The sequence below is a fragment of the Hemicordylus capensis genome, chromosome 2, assembly GCF_027244095.1.
Source record: "Hemicordylus capensis ecotype Gifberg chromosome 2, rHemCap1.1.pri, whole genome shotgun sequence".
Classification (NCBI taxonomy): Eukaryota; Metazoa; Chordata; class Lepidosauria; order Squamata; family Cordylidae; genus Hemicordylus; species Hemicordylus capensis.
In genome coordinates, this window is record NC_069658.1 from 90,359,706 (window position 1) to 90,380,432 (window position 20,727).

The following is a 20,727-nucleotide window of genomic DNA, read 5'->3' on the forward strand; positions in this document are numbered from 1 at the left end:
TCCAGCATGCCCTGCGCTTGCGCAGGGCATGCTGGAGCTTCTGGGGCCAATCAGCCCCCACTCCCTCCAGCCCCCACCAGATCCGTCACGGAGCCGGTAATCATGTGGGCAGCTGATCCGGCTGCCCAGGGCTCCCACCCTGCTCATGTGCAGGGAGAGCGTGCTTAGCCCACTCTCCCTGCTGAGCTCCTGAAACTGGGTCTCACGGTCAGCTCAAAGCCTGACTTGTGTGGGTTCAAGGATCTTGAAGGAACTTCAGGGTAAGTTTGGCTGGTGTGTGAATGCACATACTCTCTCCTGAAGGAGATTTGGGGTAGAAGCCCTGTCTGTAAATCCTCCAGGAGATACATATGTAGTAGTAGGTATGTATGTATACAAAAATATGTTTCTAAGCCAGGGAAGTATGTGTGTGTGTAAGTGTCTCTTTGTGTGGGGAGTGTGTGATATTATTTGCAAAGGAGAGAGAGAAAAGACATGCTGAGAATGTTTTGTTTTCTATCATGTCCTCACTGAGGGGATGGGATCATCCCATAAATGCTCATCTCATAATGAGCATTTTCCTTGAAGGGTATTTCCCTCAAAGCTTCAGTCCCTGATCTTAACAAAGGAAGAAGATTCAGGTCAGCCACTATTCTACACCTTTCCTTCTACTATACCTTTTCTTGGGAAAGCTCTCTGTTGCTTTGATGCTAATGAGCTTAAAGGATTCACTTCTGCTGTTAGTAATGCCTATCTTAAAATAGAATAGTTCTTGGCTTGCCCAAACAGAACTGTGTCTGATCCAATTACCTTATTACAGATTTGTCAAGTAGACTCTGACCACATCCAGAATCCACCTCCTAGCTGATCCTTACAGCTACAAAAGCTGTCTGGTGTTTTGGCTCTAAGTGCTGGTAAAGTTGAACTACTGGTTCATCTTACATGTGGTGTTCTTTTGTAATATCCAGATGAATCATTTAATGGGTCCATTCACACGACCTACCGGTCATGTGTGCCTTCCCAAACCTTCCGTTCCCTCCAGCCGATCATTGTTTTGTTGGTGGGAGTGTGCTCTGTGCTTCACACAATCAGCCCTGCTCTGGGCAGTGCAGAACAGGGCAGATTGATCTGAGGTGGGGAGTCTTTGTCCTGGCCTCCATGAAACCCACAGTACAGTGCACGACGTGCTTGGGATTCTCCCAAGAGATGGGCACTCTAGATGCCAGTCTCTGTGTGCGGCTGGGCTTGAAACAGTCCATGCTCACACACGAGCAAGTAGCCAGGGATCAGGGAGTGCTCGCTCCCTTAACCTTGGCAGCCGGGGTAAATAGCAGGGCTAGGCAGTGTCCTGGTTCTCACACGCAGTCTAACCCAGACTGGGCATCCCTAGCCCAGTTTATGCTGTCCGTGGGAACAGTCTCAATATGTCACTCTAAATGACTATGTCAACAGGTAAAAATAATGAGAAAAGGCTGCTGAATCAAACAGTCTAATTATCCAATGATAACTTTTGGCACATGTGTGAAATACTGATAACATTGTTGACAAGTGGGATGAACAAGTATATTTTATTTCCAACATGGAGAAGGAGGAGAAAACCTAACTGCAGCTGCCACACCACCACAAAAAGACTATCTAAGTTGTTATGACCCAACCACTAATGGTCATCTGAATGCTCTCTTTTGAAAACAAGATGGCACAGCGGTGACATTTCCTGTAATTGTGCTGGACTGTTGAGAGGTGAACTGCACCATGGACACAAAGGGCCTCTTTTTAAAGGAGCAAAGCGCCATGAGGCTACCCTGCCCTGTCATCACTCCTGGGCTGTTGAGCAGCACTGACCTTGTGCTGATACCATACCCAGCACTCCCTGCATTGTAGACAGCTATGAAGCAGGCCGGGCACAACGCATGCTGTGGATCTCACTGTTTGATATGCATTGCCATGCAAAGGGCATGCATATGACCTGTTCAAACCCACAGGCCAGACCACCCTGGTTACAAATATCTTGTGGTTCATGTTTTGCACTTCCCATACCTAAGCACTTAATTTGCTCCAGCATGTCAGCCCAGCACTCCAAAGAGCATGTTCTTTGAGAAATACCAGAATACACCGCTGAAACTATTAGTGAATAACGCTTAAACATGTTGGCTGATCCATTGTCCAATGCAATTGGTTCTGAACCTCTTGTGCCAGGGTGGCTGCCTAAAGCAAGGCCTGTGCTGCTTGTCTGCCACTGCATTTCCGTGGTGCTATAGCCATGGAAATAATGACTGGAACATCATGGAAGTGTGATTGTACAACTTTAAGTAATGGCTAAAGAGCCCTGTTCTGCAACACCATGGATGTTTCTTTAGGTAGCTGCAGCGGTACAGGTGGTTCAGAACTGATTTCATTGTGTTGTACAACATGTCAGCTCTTGATCATCACATCCTGCATAGTTTTTTTCTATGCACATCTCCTGTAGTTACACCCATATTATCTTTGTGCAAGATTTTCTGACATGTAGATGCAGCCACTTGTATAAAATTGGATATGTGATTGTACTTCTAATTAATATGTGGTTGCCATAATGGTGCGCAGAGGTGCGGCTAGGTAATTTGACCACCTGGACCTAATGGCCTCACGCCCCACGCCCCCCTGCCACACACACACACACAGTATGTGCACCTTCTGATGGATTCCTAAACATAGGCAAATTCTTGCTTGCATTATGCCAGTGAATTCAAATGCAACATGGAACATCAATCAATATGGAATATTAATCAACAACTTCTAGCAACTATACTGAGAACTCTCAAAAGCAACATATGGCTCTGTCTGTCAACTGAAATCCTGCAGCACATGTTTCCTGCTTTTCCCACCAGCTACATTGTCTTTAGAGCACCTATTTAACAGATTATTAAATTAGCACATTACAATAAAAATCGATGATGTATGTAGCCATGCTAGCTGGGGACAAGCAATAACTTTTTATCCCCTTCTGTCTGTAGCCCCTCTTTACACTGTTATCAAAACTTCATGGTACTTTTGTCTCATGCTTAAAAGGGAGTTCTCTCTGTGCATCACCTGCACAGCAGCTTTCCATGTTTCTAGTCCCCATGGTTCTAGGTCCAGAACGTCTTGAGCATTCAGAAACCAGGACAGATCATGGGTAAAAAGCCGAAGAGAGCACACAGCCCCCATGCCATACATTCACACCCCTTGTGGGGCACTGTGGAAGCAAGAGAGATCATGGGTAAAACACAGCAAACCAGGGGCTGGAGCAGGGGCGTAGCAAGGTTGGAGTGGGCCAAGAGACAAGATTTCAAAATGGGCCTCCCACCCCTCTGAAGCTCAGCTCAAAAGTTTTGTAAACTGTGGACGATGCAAGTCATTTAATGGTACTAGAGAAAGACATGCTGTTCTGGTAGCTCCAAGTCTTAACACTTGCATCAATTTCGGAGGATGAATAAAACTGAAGGAAGCCCGGGCGGGTGCGCAGCTGGGGGAGTCAGTCATGTGACTTGCCTCTGGGGGCCCCCCCAAGGCAGTGGGCCCCCAGACAACTGTCTCCCCTTGCCCTATTATAGTTACGCCCCTGGACTGGAGTGGAAAGACGAGCAGCAGCGGAAGCAGATATGGGCAAAGAGGAAAGGACAACTCTGGAGGCACACAGGACACCAAGGAGAAGGCAGCAGCAGTAGGGCAAAGCAGACGACATGCACACAGGGCAGCGCTCACTGTTCTGTCTCTCTGTGTTTGAGGCTCTCCTCCCAGCCTGCAGCCTGCACAGAGGAAAGCTTCCCATTCAAGCAGGCAGGAACACCAAGTCAGAGAGCATAGTCACTGCCTGCTTGCTTTGCTCAGGTCACGGCTTGCCCCTCATCCATGCTGCCACTGGCTGTTGCTAATGTCACTGGCGGGGTGCAGCCAGAAGCAGCAGTGCAGGAAGGGCTGGCCTGGTGGAAGGCCAGAGTCTCGGAGGTGTGCACAGTGCTGCAGGCCACGCTGCCTCTCTAGGAGTGGGAGCAGAGTCAGAGAGTGGTGGCTGTCACCTCCGCTGGCTGCTCACCCGGCTCCACCACAATGGGAGGAGAGTGGGCGTGCTGGGGCTGGGTGCGTGCTTGGAGCCGGGCATGCACTGGAGTTTGCACAGGCCAGACACACCGCCTTTGGAGAGCACTTGTGCTTGGCTGCCTGGTGGCAGCGTGGCATCTGCAGGAGTTCCGAGACGAAGTGCAGCATGATTTGCCCCTCCCCACAGATAGTGTGGGCTGCGGGGATGGACTTGAGCCCTGAGCTCCATGGGGAATGGCGCCCCTGATGGTGCACAAAACTGTATTTAGATATTAACAAGTGTCCAGATGGCAAATGTTGCTGTCAACAGCAATCACTGTTACATGCAGTTTTTATCATTGCAAACAAGAAAGTGATTTACACTTAGAGCCCTTTCTCACGATTGGAGAAAGGGCTCAATAGGGGCGAGGGGAGGAAGCCTTGTAACACTTTCCTCCCCTGCAGACTATTACAGTATCTCTCCCTTTGCCCACACAATCAACTCTGCAGGTCTCTCTAACCCTGATTAACTTTTTAAAGGAGAATTGTTGTGAGTGTGCGAACCCAGCCTTTGGTTAACATTTTTGGAAATTAGAAATAAGACATTGTATGTACTACTGCTTTGAAAAATATAGTGGACAGTTCTGAATTATAAAGATAGAAATACATTAATATGTATAAATATATAATGATAATATATAAAAATATATTTATAAATTTATACATAAATTATAAATACATGCATAAATATAGCTTAAATAAGAAAATATAGTTCCTAAAGTATTGTAAAAATATGTGAAAAATTGCCCACAAAACATGTATATAATTAATATCCAAACTTTGTTAAGAAATTAACTTGTGGTATGAATGTAAAGCAAATCCCTGTAAAATTCTGAAATTAGCTGCATTTGGATAACACAAACCTAACAATTACACTTAAATGAAACATTAAATAGGTTTAAGGCTATAAAAGGAGTAGTTGTAGTAGCTTAACACATGCAAAATGTAACAGTTACATTCACTTATTAATTAAATCTTGCCAGTTGTATTACTCCTTAAAAGAGTGTGTGAAAATTAGGCTGCAGTCCTAAGCATATATGTGTTGGTGGAATCCAATTTAAAACAACAACAACTACAAACATTGTCAAATGTATTTGGAATTCTAGCCTTCAGTTTCACTTCGGTCTCTCATATGACTAATCATAAATTATGATTTGGTTTGTACTAGATTCAGAACAGACAAAAGGAAGTACTTTTTTTAAAAAAAACAAAACTTCTTATTCAATTTTTCACAACATATGATACACACACACAAAAAAAAAGAGAGAAAAAGAAAGAAAGAAAAAAACACACACACACACACACAAAACACAAGAGGACTTCCATCTCATCATTAGAACAAGTATTAGTTACAATACCCAAGTCTTGCCTGTAATTTAATCGTAAAAGGAATTACTTTTTCATGCAATGGGCCGGCTCACACAAGCAACTCGCCCAACACACGAAGAGGGCAGTAACATGTCGAGAGTGCACCTGTCCAACATCACTGAAAGATGTCCTGACATGCTGTCAGTGTACCTTTCAATTGCCTATGGTGCTATTCATCATGAGTCGGTGTTGACTCCTGGCAACCACAGAGCCATGTGGTTTTCTTGGTAGAATGCTGGAGAGGTTTAACATTGCCTCCTCCTGCGCAGTATGTTTATCTATCTATCTATCTATCTATCTATCTATCTATCAGACTTCTATACCGCCCAAACTTTCGTTTCTGGGTGGTTAACATAAAACAATTAAAACACATATAAAAAGTTAAAACAATTCAACAATTTAAAATCAACCATAAAATTAAAACAGACAATTTTTAAAAGCTGGGAAAGCTTGGGTGAAAAGATGGGTTTTCAGATTATTATTTTTTAATTGCCAGAGATGGGGAGGATAGTATCTTAGCAAGGAGCGCATTCCACAATCTCGGGGCAGCAACTGAGAAGGCCCGTCTCTGTGTAGCCATCAGACAAGTTGGCGGTAACTAGAGACGGACCTCCTCAGATGACCTCAGTGGGCGGTGTGGCTCATAGTGAAGAAGACGCTCTCTTAAATACCCAGGGCTTAAGCCGTTTAGGGCTTTATAAGTTATAACTATAAGTATGAGAGGATCATTTTCAGCACCTTCCTGTATCACGGCTGCCTGATATAGATGTTTCCCTTAGACTGGGAAACATACCAGTGGGGATTTTAACTGACAGCCTCTAGCTCCCTAGGCAGGTTGCTTCCCCACTTGCCCTACATTATTTGTAGGTACTGTATATTATTTGTATGCCAAATGGCATATTTGTCATTTCAAGGTAAATATTTGTAGGTCATTTTCTGGTCAATGCAGAGCATTAAGAAATGAAACTAATCACAGTGGTCTCAAAATTTTGATGTATATACCTTTTGTTACAAATCAGCCCTCAACCTCCTTTTAGAATCCACTATAGATAAACTAGATAAACTATAAAAGGATATAGGGCTGATTCAGCTCTTGCAACATCAACTTCTGTAACCTATTTATTGGAGTACCAACTTCTGCAACTTATTTATTAAATATATTTAGGAGCTTCCTTGATCACAGCTGTTGCCACAGATGTGGCCAGTTTTAATAAAATAAATAGGAATGCCAGGCAGAGGTGGTGATGGTTAGTAGGAGGGCCGATCGGAGTAGGGGTTTTCAGCCTATGCTGGATGAAGTTGCACTCCCCCTGAAGAAGCGGGTTTGTAGTTTGGGCATCCCCCTGGTTATAGTGCTGCTCCTAGAAAATCAGGTGCCAACAGTGGCTATGAGTGCCTTTGCACAGCCGCACCCTTTCCTTAAGAAGGCTGATCTAGTCGCTGTCACCCATGCTTTGGTCACATTGTGTCTGACTTATTGCAATGTGCTCTTCATGGGGCTCAACTTGAAATTATAGGTCATGCAGAATGCAGCAGCCAGACTGATATCTGGAGCAGTCCCCACCTTACATAGTTACACCTATCCTGAATATACTCCACTGGCTGCCAGACTTTTTCTGGGTTCAGTTCAACTGGTGATTTACCTTTAAAGACCTCAACTTCTGGTATCCTAAGGACCACCTGTTTCCAAACTGGATCGTGCACATCTCTACTGGCCACTACTGCAAAGGCAGTATATAGATCTAAGTGATAAACAATCCTTTCCCTCTATGCCATACCCCCCCACCCCACTGAATCATTCCCCGGAAGCTGCTGTTAGCAGAGGGGGAAAGGCACAAGCACCCATATTGTGCTCTTGTGTGAATGTCATAAACCAATCAGACTTAGCGCTATTCTTGAAAATAATAAAGGAACAAGCACTGAACAGCTATTTGCTATAGACGTTCTTCATTCTTTCTTCCCAGGGAAGCGATAAGCCTTGTTTGTGAGTCTGTGCCAAGTGCCAAAGGAGCCTTCAAGAAAAGAAAGGTATTATTGTTTACTTGCTTGTTTGCTCATATTACTTTGGCTCGGTTAGGAGTTAGTCTTAGCTGCTTATGCCAACTAGCCAGAAGTATACATTTCACTTCAGATATACTATTTTGTTGCTTTAGTTATTCTGCATTCAAACCATAAGTTGCAAAACCAAAACGTTTCCTAAGTTGCAAAACCCAGCCCTTTCCTCAGGACCTCAGCTTAGATTCCATCCCTCTGTAGCCCTCTTAGATTCCTCTGTAGCAAAACTAAGTACTATCTAGGCGGCTCCAGGACCACTTCAGGATATTTTGGAACACGAAGAAGAAAATATATATGGCACCTTCCACAACAAATGACCACAATAAATATATAATGTTCCATTATAGAAAATAATGCCACCTTTTCATGGCACTGCAAATCAACTGCCTGAGATGGTTGCTTCATTCTTATTGATAAGGTTGGCCCTGGATGGTCCACATGGAGCTGATATGTCTCCTGACATGAGATTTTGGCTTTCTCAGAGTAAGAATTGCTCTAGAAAAATGAGGAATGGACAAGCATACATTTGAGGTGCGGGCATGTGCCAGATTTACATTGGGATGAATACAGTCGCCAGGGTCATCCTCAGGGTTGGCATCACTGAACAGCTGCCAAGAGCCCAAGGGGGTAAGAAAGACCCACTGTTGATCTCTGAGACCACTTCTGTGCCCATCACCATCATATGGTGAAGGCAGAGTGACTTTCTTTGGTCCCATCCAAGTAGCGGCCCTGTGAAGGACAGTTTCTTGAGGGCCCCCTGAAACCTGACAGCCAGTTCTGATGCATGCATATTGAGCATGCTGAGTGTTTTACAGATCTTATGTCATTCATCATTTTAACTATATATGTGAAGCAGGGAAGGAATTCATACTCTTATTTTACAGGTGGTGAATGGAGGATGGTTACTTATCTCTAAAGCATCCTTCATTGGTCAGGAATCTCATTTGAATCCAGATCTATCGAATCCATGTCCAACTCTCTGGGCCTGATGGAAGATATTCACACATACCTGTAAAAGAAAAAAAAAATTAGGAATGAAATGTGAAAAATATATTGGCTAGAAAATGGTTCACCCATGATATGATTAGTCATGTTTCTACCTGGTAACTGTCAAGAGAGAGGCAAGTGTGTGCTCAGAACAATTATATGGTCAGTTCTTTGGACTGTCCCACTTCAGAATGTAGGCGGAGAATCACATGATTGAACACTCTCCCACATTAAAAAGAAATCTTCCCTGCAAAACGAAAGCTAGCATGTCAGAAAGAAGACTAGCCCAAAGCACTTCTTTCTGTCGTGCTACTTTTCCACTGGCAGGGAGTTTTTGACATTGAGAGCATTCAATAAAGAGCTTCCCTAACAGTGTTCTGAAATGGCAGAATCCCATGTATTCTTCTGCATGTGTAAATCAATGCACTGATAATTTAGTTTGAGTGCTAGAGCTTATTCACACGTGCCTGTACACCTCTCCATCCCTCATAACTTGCTGATTCTCAGCTGACTTTCCACTGAAATGTATCAAGTTGTCAGTAGTGTGAGGAGCATTGAAGCTATCAGTGACGACTCTTTCATGCACATGAGCACCACTCTGCTCTTGCATGTAGTGATGAAATGCAGTTGGCTGAAGGTTGTTTGAGAAACCACCTGAAACACTACTGATCGTAAAGGTAAAGTTGTGCCATTGACTCGAGTCGTGGCTGACTCCTGGCGACCACAGAGCCCTTTGGTAGAAGCCCTTTTCTTTGGTAGAATACAGGAGGGGTTTACCATTGCCTCCTCCCACGATGATGATGCCCTTCAGCATCTTCTGATATCGCTGCTGCCCGATATAGGTGTTTCCCATATTCTGGGAAACATATCAGCGGGGATTCGAACCAGCAACCTCTTGTTCCCTAGGCACATTACTTCCCTGCTGGCCATTAGGTGGCTCAAGGCTTAAATCAGCTTGCTTCTCTGTATCTGCAATACATTGTTTAATAATTTCTTTGGTGGCATCATGTCCCAAAGGAAGTAGATATTGTGGTGAGAGGCAATATCTGCCCAATTTATAATAAAGGCTCTTATACCAATTAGAGTGGAATTCATCTTTCAATACCGAGTTGTGGGTGGGTGGGGGGTGGGGGGCAAGGCCCCGATGGCAAAAATATAATTTGAACCAGTAGTTAAATGTGTGAAGCCACCCATGGGTCTCGAGGCTGGTTAAACCCACCTCTAGGCATAGGATGGCATTTGAAACACATCTAGGCACCTGGAAAATGGCACTGAGGAATGTAGACTGAACCACTTCCATGACTTGTGTTTAATATATAAGCAAAGACTATGCATTGTATTTTGTAAACCAGCAATCCAGAGGCACTGCATATTCCTGTCATCAGTAGTTTTCACCTTCTTAAGCTAGTGTATCTAGTCCTGTGGTGGGTTTTTTTCTATCGGTTTCAGGCATGTGTTAAATCCTGCCTATTCTTACGAAAGCTCTTGGTAGTTAGGGTCAGTTGACACATCACAGTAACCCCGCGGATGGTGGCCATTTTAAATTTCTTTGTGTGGCAGCTGTTATTGTCTGGCAACTGTTCACATGGATCAACTCACCATTTAGTCAGTGGTTTTCTCTCTGCTAGCTAAAAAAAGGTTTGTGTGTCCCTAATCATTCCAGCTGCATGAGGATCTTGCCATATGACTTATGTATCACACAGAAACAGAGGCTGTAAGGAATGATGTAAAGTGGTGTCCACATGGAGTCATTTAAAGTGGCTTCCGTACTTGCAAACCTCCAATTATTCTCTAAATGTACAGTTGGCAGAGTTTTATTTCTTCCTCTTACAGAAAAAACTTGGCCTTTCTTCCAGAATGTTTGCCACTCTACAGAATGAAATTCCCCATCAAACCATATGCTCATTCCATTCCTTTTAATTCTTTTAAAACAAGGGTTCCCAATGCTGGGTCCCTAGATGTTGTTGGACAGCCATAGATGTAGGATGATGGGAGTTGTAGTCCAACAACATCTGGGAACCCAGCACTGCCACCTCTGCTTTAAACCACAAACTCAGTTTTCTCTAGTTAGATACAATCTATGAGTCTGTTCACACATGCAGCCAAGAGTGGGCTAAGGCAGCCAAGCCCACTCTTGCCTGTGTGTGTGAACCTGCAGCAGCCGAGTGGCTGCCGGCAGCGTGGCGGCAAACCCACAAACCCGCCAAAGAGGCCAGCCTCTTAAATGGGGTTAAGGGAGCAAGCGTTCCTTTAGCCCTATTTTTTTATTGTCTGCCAGCCCCAGCTGATTGCAGCCGGGGCTGGAAGACTGTGGGGCTCTTGCCCCTCACTGGGGCAATCCCCATAAGTGTGTGGTGCATCATGGGAGTTCAAGGGGCCGGGGAGATGTGTCTTGGCTTCCAACCCTCCAGGCTGCCAGAAGAGGTAGCTGCACATCTGGGCACACAATCTCACCAGCCAGACGTGTACCAGGGATCGTCTGCAGGGGAGGTAAGCTCTTCTAGCATCCTCCCCTCACTCCCTCAAGCCCTTTCTCACCCATTGTGAGAAAGGGCTCATTTTTTCTTCCTTGTAGTACTTCCCTTTCCTTTCACATTGTCACTTGCCTCTTCCCAACTTAAGATAAAAGCAGCTGCACAATGTTGATTAAATTGTCTCACTCTTGACTATTAAATCCTGGAGGCTTCAGTTTATTCCATGTGGAGCCAGGTGTCATCAAATGTCAATAGAGTATCGAGATATAATGCATTGTGATTTTTGCTTTTTCAGCCGCCAAATAAAGCTCTTTCTAGTATCTTGGGGAAGAGCAACCTTCAGTTTGCAGGAATGAACATAACTCTGAACATATCTACCACCAGCTTAAACCTGATGACACCTGATTCCAAACAGGTTGGTATGCCTCAGTTCCTGCTTGCTGCTCTTACAATTTCATGATACTTGTTGCTTGCTACCTACCCCTGATTGTTTATGTACTTGGTGCTCATGTAATGCTGCAAACACTTACATGTGTGCACTCATTCAAGTCAACAGAACTATATGTGCATTAGTATATCTAAAGGACTTTCTTCTCCCATCTGAACTTCCCTGTTCATTGAGATGGTCTTTCTGAAGCCATGCTTCAGGGGCCCCTATCATTGGAGGTAAGCTGGGTGATGACCAGGAGCAGGGTGGTGATGTCCAAACAGTGAAATAGCCTCTCTAGAAATGTATGTCAAAGCACCAAGCATATTATTATTTGTAAAGTGTGCCGTCAAGTCAATTTTGACTCCTTGCGCCCACAGAGCCCTGTGGGTTTTTTTTGGCAGAATACAGGAGGGGTTTACCATTGCATCCTTATGCGCAGTATGAGATGATGCCTTTCAGCATCTTCCTATATCACTGCTGCCCGATATAGTACCAGTGGGGATTTGAACTGGCTACCTTCTGCTTGTTAGTCAAGCATTTCCCCGCTGTGCCACTTAAGGTGACATATTATTATTTACGCATTTATTATTTAGGCATCAAGCAACACACATTTTATGTTTCAGAGTATTTGCTTAACAAGATCACAGTTCTTTGATATTTATTGTTACTGTTGGCCTACATCCAGACTAAGCTTCCTCAGATGCACCACACTTTTCTGTTGTGTGTAATTTTTGGTGAGTCCCCTTTCCCTTTGCAACTGCCGGTGCCTTCCAAAACTAGTATCTCAGCTCTCAGGGACATGGTTCTGAGAGGCACAAAAGGCTGCAGAGGGAAAGGGAGGTGACAGCTGAAAATTGCCCTCTCCCCCCAAATCACACAATGGGGAAATCTGTGTATCTGTGGAAAGTTAGTCTGGATATTGGCTACTGGTTTTAGTTTGTGAATTTGCTTCACTATTCTTGTTTTAGATTGTTCATGTATACATTTATTTTTATTTTTATTTCATAAGCCCATTTGCAGACTCTTCAGCCTGATAAAAATGCTTTCAAAAAATTAAATAACAATAGTGGGGTTTTTTTTCCTGAATCTTTACCTTAAAATGGTAGAAACAAAAGACAATGCATTAGTGTGAAAGAAAAGATTTGTTTATTATTTATTTATTTATTTATTTATTTATCCATCCATCCATTCATTTATTTATTCTTTCTTGATTAATTAAATTGATGGGATTATTGATTATTAGTCATCCTCACCTGATTCAGTCAGGTGAAAAGTATTTTTTCAGATTCTCTTCTAAAAAAGCAATTTGTATTTGTTTTAGTAAGCGAATAAAAATAAAACGGGAATAAAAGCCTACATTACTAATCAGAGTGGTAAGATATTCTCCCCCTGTTGTTGGAAGGAACTGAGCAGCCACAAAGATGAAGGAACCTTCCTTATCCTTTTTTTTGCCACTTCTTCAGCCTTAGGAAAAAAGCATTTCTTTAATTTGCCTGCTTGTTCAGTATATTCTCAAAGGTCATCCAGATGGTGACTTTTTTTGAATGGCGGGTGGATGGATATGCCATCAGTCCAAAGTGTCCTCTGCAATCTGCATTAGCGAGTGTCTCCATGCTGTGCTCCCACCTGTCCTTGTCCATCCACACTTCCTAGGGCAACAAGCGTGGGCTTCAGAGTCAGGGCGGCAGGAGTCATGTCGTGACAGCTCAAAAAGCAAATCTGCCTTGCCAGGTTCCAGTGCTTTCAGTTTAGCACCCAAGTGCCAACTTGAGATCCCTGATAATTACCATCTGGCCGTACTATTACTGAAGCTTTGGGGATAAGCTACATTCCACATTTGTTGACAATGTTATTGTTGTTTCTGTTCTTGGTTTTTGATTTCACTTCATGCTGCATTAATGCTCAAAGACACCGTTGTAAAAAAAGGAAGCTTGAAAGGCAGACCGTATAGGACTCTCATACTGATCTTTTCCCAAACTCTCTACAGATTATAGCAAATCATCATATGCAGTCTATTTCCTTTGCATCTGGAGTAGATGTGGTAAGCATTTTCTGCATGTATCTCCTCTTTGGTATTGATGTAAAAGGACAGTGTGCCAGGAAAAGGACAGTGTGCTCAGGAAATACTGCTAATTTGATCACTGCCATTAAATTCTAAAGGAAGCTGAAAATTCGAAGCATACTTTCATTACTCAATTTTACTCAGAGCATTTCTGTGATCCATGAAGCTATTCTCAGTGGTGTTATACAGCAAGGTTGATGGTAGTCAATATTTTCTAAGAATAACTACATGATTAAACTAATAAACAAAAAAATAGGTCATCCATGGTGAGGTGGTCAGAAAATCATTGACAGTGTCACCTATGTTGTCAACGAACAATATCTGCTGTAGATAGAGGTGTGATTAAGTACAGTTTTTAGCCTTGATGTTTTTTGCCTTTTTGTGCCTCTACCTGCCACACAAATGTCAAGTATTAGAAGTGCCGCTGCTAATAGCAGTTTAGCAGCATGCGTTACCAGGGTGCAATCAGCAGAACAGGAACAGTAAGAGACAGAATCTGGAGGAAATAATATCCCTGCTCAAAGGATCCGAATGACTTAGAAATCATTCCTTGAAGACCTCAGATTACACACGCATCTCTCTTATCACAATTGCTCAGTACCTGGTGACTCTCAGACAGATGTGTGAACTGTCTTCTTGGAAACATTTTGCATGAACTGACTTTGCATAATATGAACACTCCATCTGTCATGATTAATCTATGATTCTTTATTTACACTTGTATGTTTACCACTCATTGACTGTATCATCTAATGATCACTTGCATGTGTGAAACATGCTCTCAGTTATCCCTTGTTACCATTGCCTCTCCCCCTTCTCTTCCTCTGTTTCCTTTCTTACCTTGTCTGCATTTAGATTGTAAGCTCTTTGTGGGCAGAGACTTGTCTTTTATATACGCTAATGTGTAAAAGTGCCAAGGACACGGATTGTTCTATAGAACTAAAGGATAATAATAACAACCAGTTACCTTTCACTAAATAGAGTAATCAAGTTTTATCATCAGTTGTAAACCAATATCCGACACACTAGACTATTACTAGCAACCATGAAAACCATGAAAACCAAATGAACTAATTTGGACCAGAAACAGCATATCTTCTAGATGTCAATAAGTTTTACTGGAGATCAGAAAAATCCAAAGAAAGGACTTCCCTATTTTTGCAGTTTAGACCTCTCAACTGAGGTCTTCTCCTATTGTTGTAGTACAAGGCTATTCACCAAGGTGGTGCAAATCTGGCCAGTGTCTCATGTCTCTCTGTCCTGTGGTATTCCGGGGTGCACGCCTCCATATGTAGCCCTGAAACAGGCTACTCCTGGCATTCTGCACCCTTAGTTTGCACAGCTCCAGGGGCAAGGGGCCTCTGCTTTCTCCTGTTAAGACCAGAACCTAACTTTCTTGAGACACTCCCTGTGGCCACTTGTCTTCAAATGAATTCCATCTTTTCCCAGTTTCTTTCTTTATTTTATTTTTACATTTTATATCCCACTCTTCCTCCAAGGAGCCCAGAGCGGTGTACTACATACTTAGGTTTCTCATCACAACAACCCTGTGAAGTAGGCTAGGCTGAGAGAGAAGTGACTGGCCCAGAGTCACCCAGCAAGTCTCATGGCTGAATGGGGATTTGAACTCAGGTCTCCCCGGTCCTAGTCCAGCACTCTAGCCACTACACCACGCTGGATCCAGCACTCCATTCACTCCACCCATCCCTTCCACTGGGTCCTTGTGCTGTCTCTCAATAGAGCTTGTTCCTCCTTCAGCTCCCTAAGCATGCATGTCACTAGAATGCCTGAATAGAGGCTAGTATGTAAGACTGGACATGCGTTAGGCAGCGTTCACGTGATTGGGAACCCTGTCTTTGCAAGGTTTCTGATCACATGGATAGGGCCCTCTGCACAAACACCTGTTACATTCATGCATTCTATTCATGCGCTCAGCGAACTTCCATGCCCTCCTTGTGAGGCACAATAGCTCATGCCTCACAAAGAGACATCCATTTGGAAACAGAACACTGGATTAGATGGGCCTAGCTCTGATCCAATGAGGCCAAAACATCAGGACAGATGCAATCCTATGTTTACTTACTTGGAAGTAAATCAGATTAAACCTATTGGACTTACTTCTGAACAAACACAGGACTGAGCTTCAGAAACAAAGAGCGTCCCCTTAAAAGTGAGAATGAAAGATTTACTTGATCTATTTACTTATAGATCAAGTAAAATAAAAAACTATGTTCTGCCTGGGTTTGAGAGCTGTGTCTGCTCCCAAGTTTTGGTTGTGTGGAAGCAAGGTAAGAGGAAAACCTGGGTAGAAGTGATTGCGTGGAAGCAAGGTAGGAGGAAAAGCTACCCAGGTTTTCCTCCTACCTTGCTTCCACACAATCACTTCTACCCAGGTTTTTCTCCTACCTTGCTTCCACACAACCAAAAATTGGGAGTGCACACAGCTCCCAAACCTGGGTAGAACTCAGTTTTTGGTTGTGTGAATTACTTCATAATCTAAACATCTTCCAATCAATGTTGAAAATGATGCCCAGTTTCTGTTGAATCTTGGCCTTTGAGCTGATTGTTTCATACAGAGGTTTTGCTTTGTTACATTGCAAGGTTGCCCTATGTAGGAATTTCTGTCTGTCTGCCTGACTAATTTATCTACTCTAGAATTTAATCTTTGTATCTGGTTGATATTTATAACACTCGTCACCATGGTATCCATGCCTGGGCAACCCAGCTGCAAAAACTCCAATGAAATGCAATGCACCTTTGTTTTAGAATAAAAAGAAACTCACATGTTCATGGTAGATGCTTCTCTTGTTTTCATTCCCCCTCCCTACTGTCAACAGGATACAACAGACTATGTTGCATATGTAGCTAAGGACCCTGTAAATCGCAGAGGTAAAGTACTGTTTAATGTTCGGTGTCTTTTTCCTTCTGAAAATGTAAGCTGTTCAGATTCTCATTCAATTTAAAGTCGTATTCAGAGATACCTGCTTATCGCATAGTGTATGAATTATTTGTTCTGTTTATGACATTTGAATTCCATCCTACCCCCAAAGAGTACAGAGCAGCATTTGAATTGCAACACTTTAAGAAGTAGATCAAGCAGAAAGTCAGTAATTTGTTCAAAGTCACATAGTGGGGATTTGAATCTGTTTCCCATATCCAAAGTAATTAGGAACATAGGAATATAGGATGCTGCCATATACTGAGTCAGACCCTTGGTCCATCTAGCTCAGTATTGTCTACACAGACTGGCAGCGGCTTCTCCAAGGTTGCAGGCAGGAATCTCTCTCAGCCCTATCTTGGGGACACCAGAGAGGGAACTTGGAACTTTCTAGAAAGGCTATGAAAATGCTCACATTATTGATATGCACAATGTGTCCTTGAGAGGCCCAGGACATCTAGGTCAGTGTTTCTCAATGTTTTTGGAGTCATGGATTGGTACATTATTCATGCTAACCCCCTGCTAACTTGGCAAAGAGGCACCTTTTACCATGGTGATTCTCTTTATTTAGAAGGGGGAGAGTAACTGGCTCTATCGACCCCCAGCACAGTACTTCCAGTGACTGTTGTTGGTGTCTATCTTATGTTTCTTTTAGATTGTGAGCCCTTTGGGGACAGGGATCCATCTTATTTATTTATTATTTCTTGGCGTAAACCGCCTTGAGCCATTTTTGGAAGGGTGGTATAGAAATTGAATAATAATAAGAATAATAAGAATAATAATAATAATAATAATTATTATTATTATTATTATTATTATTATTATTATTATTATTATTATGCGCAGTTTCCTGGACCAGCAGTTAGTAAAGGGGTTGCCCCCCTCACCCCCACTCCAAGGCACTTCCCAAAAAACAATTTCGGGCAGTTCTCTGGAGCTCATTTATAGGCAATCCTCTCTGCTGGATAATGTTCATTTCAAGGAAATGTAATGAATGTTATCCAGCAGCAATGGCTGCCTGGAAATGAGCTTCAGAGAGCTCCCGGTGGCCCTTGCTGACCCAAATTTGGTGGTGGGGGGGTGATATTCATTAGTGATGCCTCACAGACCAGTACCCAATGCCTTGCGGACCAGCACCAGTCCACAGACCGGTGGTTGAGAAACACTGACCTAGGTGATGCTTATGAGGTTTATTGAACCTCATTTTTTCATTATTGAATGAAAATTGCTCATTGACATAGACATTCAAATTGTAAGATATAAAAATGCTCAGCACCAGTACAGCTGGTGACAAGGTGCAGTGGATAGTAAATGATCACCACTGAGTAATGACTTGAGGAGGGGGGCCCATCTCCTTTACTGGCAGGCATCCCATGGCACTTTTGGAGCTGGGCAGTGAGCAGCAATGCAGCTTCTGCCTAGTTCTCAGCAGCTCCCTGCTTGGACATCAGCTGATGATGTCAGAAGCCTGCACAGATTTCTGATGGTCAATCAGCTGTGCATCTACATGGTGCTATCCTCACTGCCCCCTGCCTCTAATGCACCATTCAACACCAGGCAGTAACAACATGGAACTATTTCTTCCTTGGTTGCTATTTATTGGCAACAGCTATTTAGTACTCACTGCTCTTCCTCCACAGTTGCTGCTATTCAACACTCAGCTGTATGGGGAAGACTTTTCAGGCCCTCTGTGACATCAGAACAGCTAATCCAATGGAAGCTGGAGGACATGACACCTCTGGCTGACATGACACCTCATGACACCTCTGGCCGACAACTTCACTGTTACATTTCCAACATTCCCAAATTTCAGAACTCCTATTCATTTGGTTCTGAAAGGAGGCTGCCTTCGTCCCCACCAGGGACATATGGCTAGGCAGCATTTAGCTTCTCACCTCCGGCACCACAGTCTTTTGAGCTTTCCCAGACAACAAACTTTACTATGAGTTTATTGCAAGGCTTTACTGCAAGTTTGAATTTGCTCCCTGCCAAAATGACGCAAAAAGTGTTGCTGTTTTTAAAAAAAAAATCTTGGACATAAATTGGCTAGGCTTGAATGCACAATGAAAAACCTGAATCATGTGTGAAATGCTCCCCAATATTTCCCACGGACTTCAGTGTGAATCCAGCCGATGTGCGAATGCACACCTCCATTCCAGTGGAGAAGCGAGCTAAAAGCCTCATCTGGGAATGTTCCTTGAGCCATCCTGGACATGCCACTGAGAGATCTGTGATCGGAGATCCTCTTGTTAAAAATTTAATATTAGTTTGTGTGTGGAAAACTGGGATATGGGCGGGGGGCTGCCCCCCCACCGTTTTTGTGATGAATATCCCCCCCAGCTGCTATTTGCCTTGTTGGAAAACCCTGCAGTTGTCCAGATGGTAGGCCCCACTCACCTCGCCCCCAGTGTCTGATGTCAGACGCAGGGGCTAGACATGCCCCTGCATCTGATGTTAGACGTGGGGTGGGGGGTGGCCTGGCTCCCGAACGGAGCCCTGCATCTCCGTTTGGGAGTGAGTCAGGCCAGCGCAGGGCTGGCCATTTAACTCCCGAAGGGGCCACACGGCCCCTTTGGGAGCGAGACTCAGGCTGGCCCTGCAGGGAAGAGCCGCCCTGGGCCACGCTGCAAATGCACTGCCATTTAATTCCCAAAAGGGGCTGCATGGCTCTTCCTACAGGGAAGAGCCGCTCCTGGCCACGCTGCAAACGCAGCTGTCCTTTAACCCCCAAACAGGGGCTGCGCGGCCCCCACTTTGGAGTCTGACATCAGACATGGGGAGGGCGTGTCAGGGCCGCAAAGCGTGGCCCCTGATGGGGCACGGCCCGGGTTCTTTGAACCTGATGGCCCAATGGTGGCTCCGCCCCTGGAACTCACAGTCCTTTCCTACAAAAATCCACTTCTTGTTGCCCCTCAATTTTTGTCCATTTTTACAGTCTAATTTAGGGGTGAGAGAAGCCCTTTTTAATTGCTATTATTAAACAGTTGGGAATCAGATGCATTTGCTGATCACTGAAAATCACCTAAAAATCTACCATTAGCTTTACTTTCTGCCCACCCTGAGGTAGTCAACATTTGCATAAAGTACACATGGTTTGGTGGCTATTCTTTAAAAAGAGGTTCCAGATATTAGATCTATGATTTTCATATTTGCTTTTGCCATTGTATTTTTTATTTAAACTGGATGTAAAATAATGGTGTAAAACTGAAGCATTGATTTCTCCAGAGAAAGAGAATACTTGAATACTTTCCCTGTTTTCCCATCACTTCCAGCATGCCACATCCTGGAATGCTGCGACAACCTGGCCCAGGATATTATTAGCACGATAGGACAAGCGTTTGAGCTTCGTTTTAAGCAATATCTGCAGTGCCCTTCCAAGATTCCTGCTCTTCATGATAGGTGAGAAATACTGTACAGCAGGAGATTTTTTTTAAATGGAAGTTTTCCTTGAAGTTCTGGCAAAATAAAAGATGAGTAAATTTGCACAACAGAGCAAAATAGTGCAAATTTTTAAAATAGATTGGTGTCAACAGATTGGATCTTATGCCTTGGGAGTCTAATTTGTGTGCCAGTCTCCACACCTTTTCTGTAACAGGTATCATAATATAGTGGTCGACCTCATTTACCTGCAGTCAAGCTTTCTGGATTTGTCTCTTTTACCTCTTCCACTCTGCACATGAGAGGGAGAATGAAGCAGAGGCAGGCCTTCCATGAGGAGAGAAGGAGCTGTGCAGAGTGGCATATTTGGGGGGCACAAGTGGGGTGGCAAAATGACCCCCACCTCACCTGCCTCACCTTGCTGCCCATCACCATGGAAGCAGCTCTTCACTGAATGGTGCCACCCAGCTCAGCCCTATTTTTGGAATGGAGAGACTCACCAGATGCTCTCATTATTGCATTTTAGGCATTAGGTCAAGTCTGTCTTGTTTGCTCAGGTATTTTAGTAATGGTTTCATCAAACAGTAGCCCGAGGTCTTTTATATTCACTCATTTTAATCTGCTGCCCCCCACCCCCCAGCGGGTGGTATTGGTTTTTATGCTGCCCAAGTGTACTGGTAGTTGTTTTAACATGCTGGCTTTATGATTCTTAAGTATTTTGTCTCAATTTCATATTTTATATTATGATTGTTATCCACTTGAGGACTGTTATCCACTTGAGGACACACAGCTAACAGCCAGTGAGTGGGAGGCATGTGAGGGTGGAGATTTGCAGTGGGCCATTCCGCCACGGCCATCGTGACACCTGTGATCCATGAGCAGGGCCTGGTCCAACCCCCTGCCCTATCCCACCTTCAGGAAAGTGGTGGGCTGACTGGGGGGAGGAGGAGGATGCCAC

The 20,727-nt window shown here is 43.8% G+C and overlaps 1 protein-coding gene across 3 annotated transcripts in view; it reads left to right on the forward strand.

Moving 5' to 3' along the window:
- The window catches only part of SHC3 (SHC adaptor protein 3), a 74,274-nt gene that overhangs the window by 35,818 nt on the left and 17,729 nt on the right, over positions 1–20,727 (forward strand). For all 3 annotated transcript variants that reach the window (XM_053299504.1, XM_053299503.1, XM_053299502.1), the window contains exons 3-7: positions 7,410–7,473; positions 11,257–11,376; positions 13,379–13,432; positions 16,291–16,342; positions 19,664–19,790. In XM_053299504.1, coding sequence (XP_053155479.1) covers positions 7,410–7,473; positions 11,257–11,376; positions 13,379–13,432; positions 16,291–16,342; positions 19,664–19,790 — 417 coding nt within the window. The remainder of the gene's footprint in view (positions 1–7,409; positions 7,474–11,256; positions 11,377–13,378; positions 13,433–16,290; positions 16,343–19,663; positions 19,791–20,727) is intronic.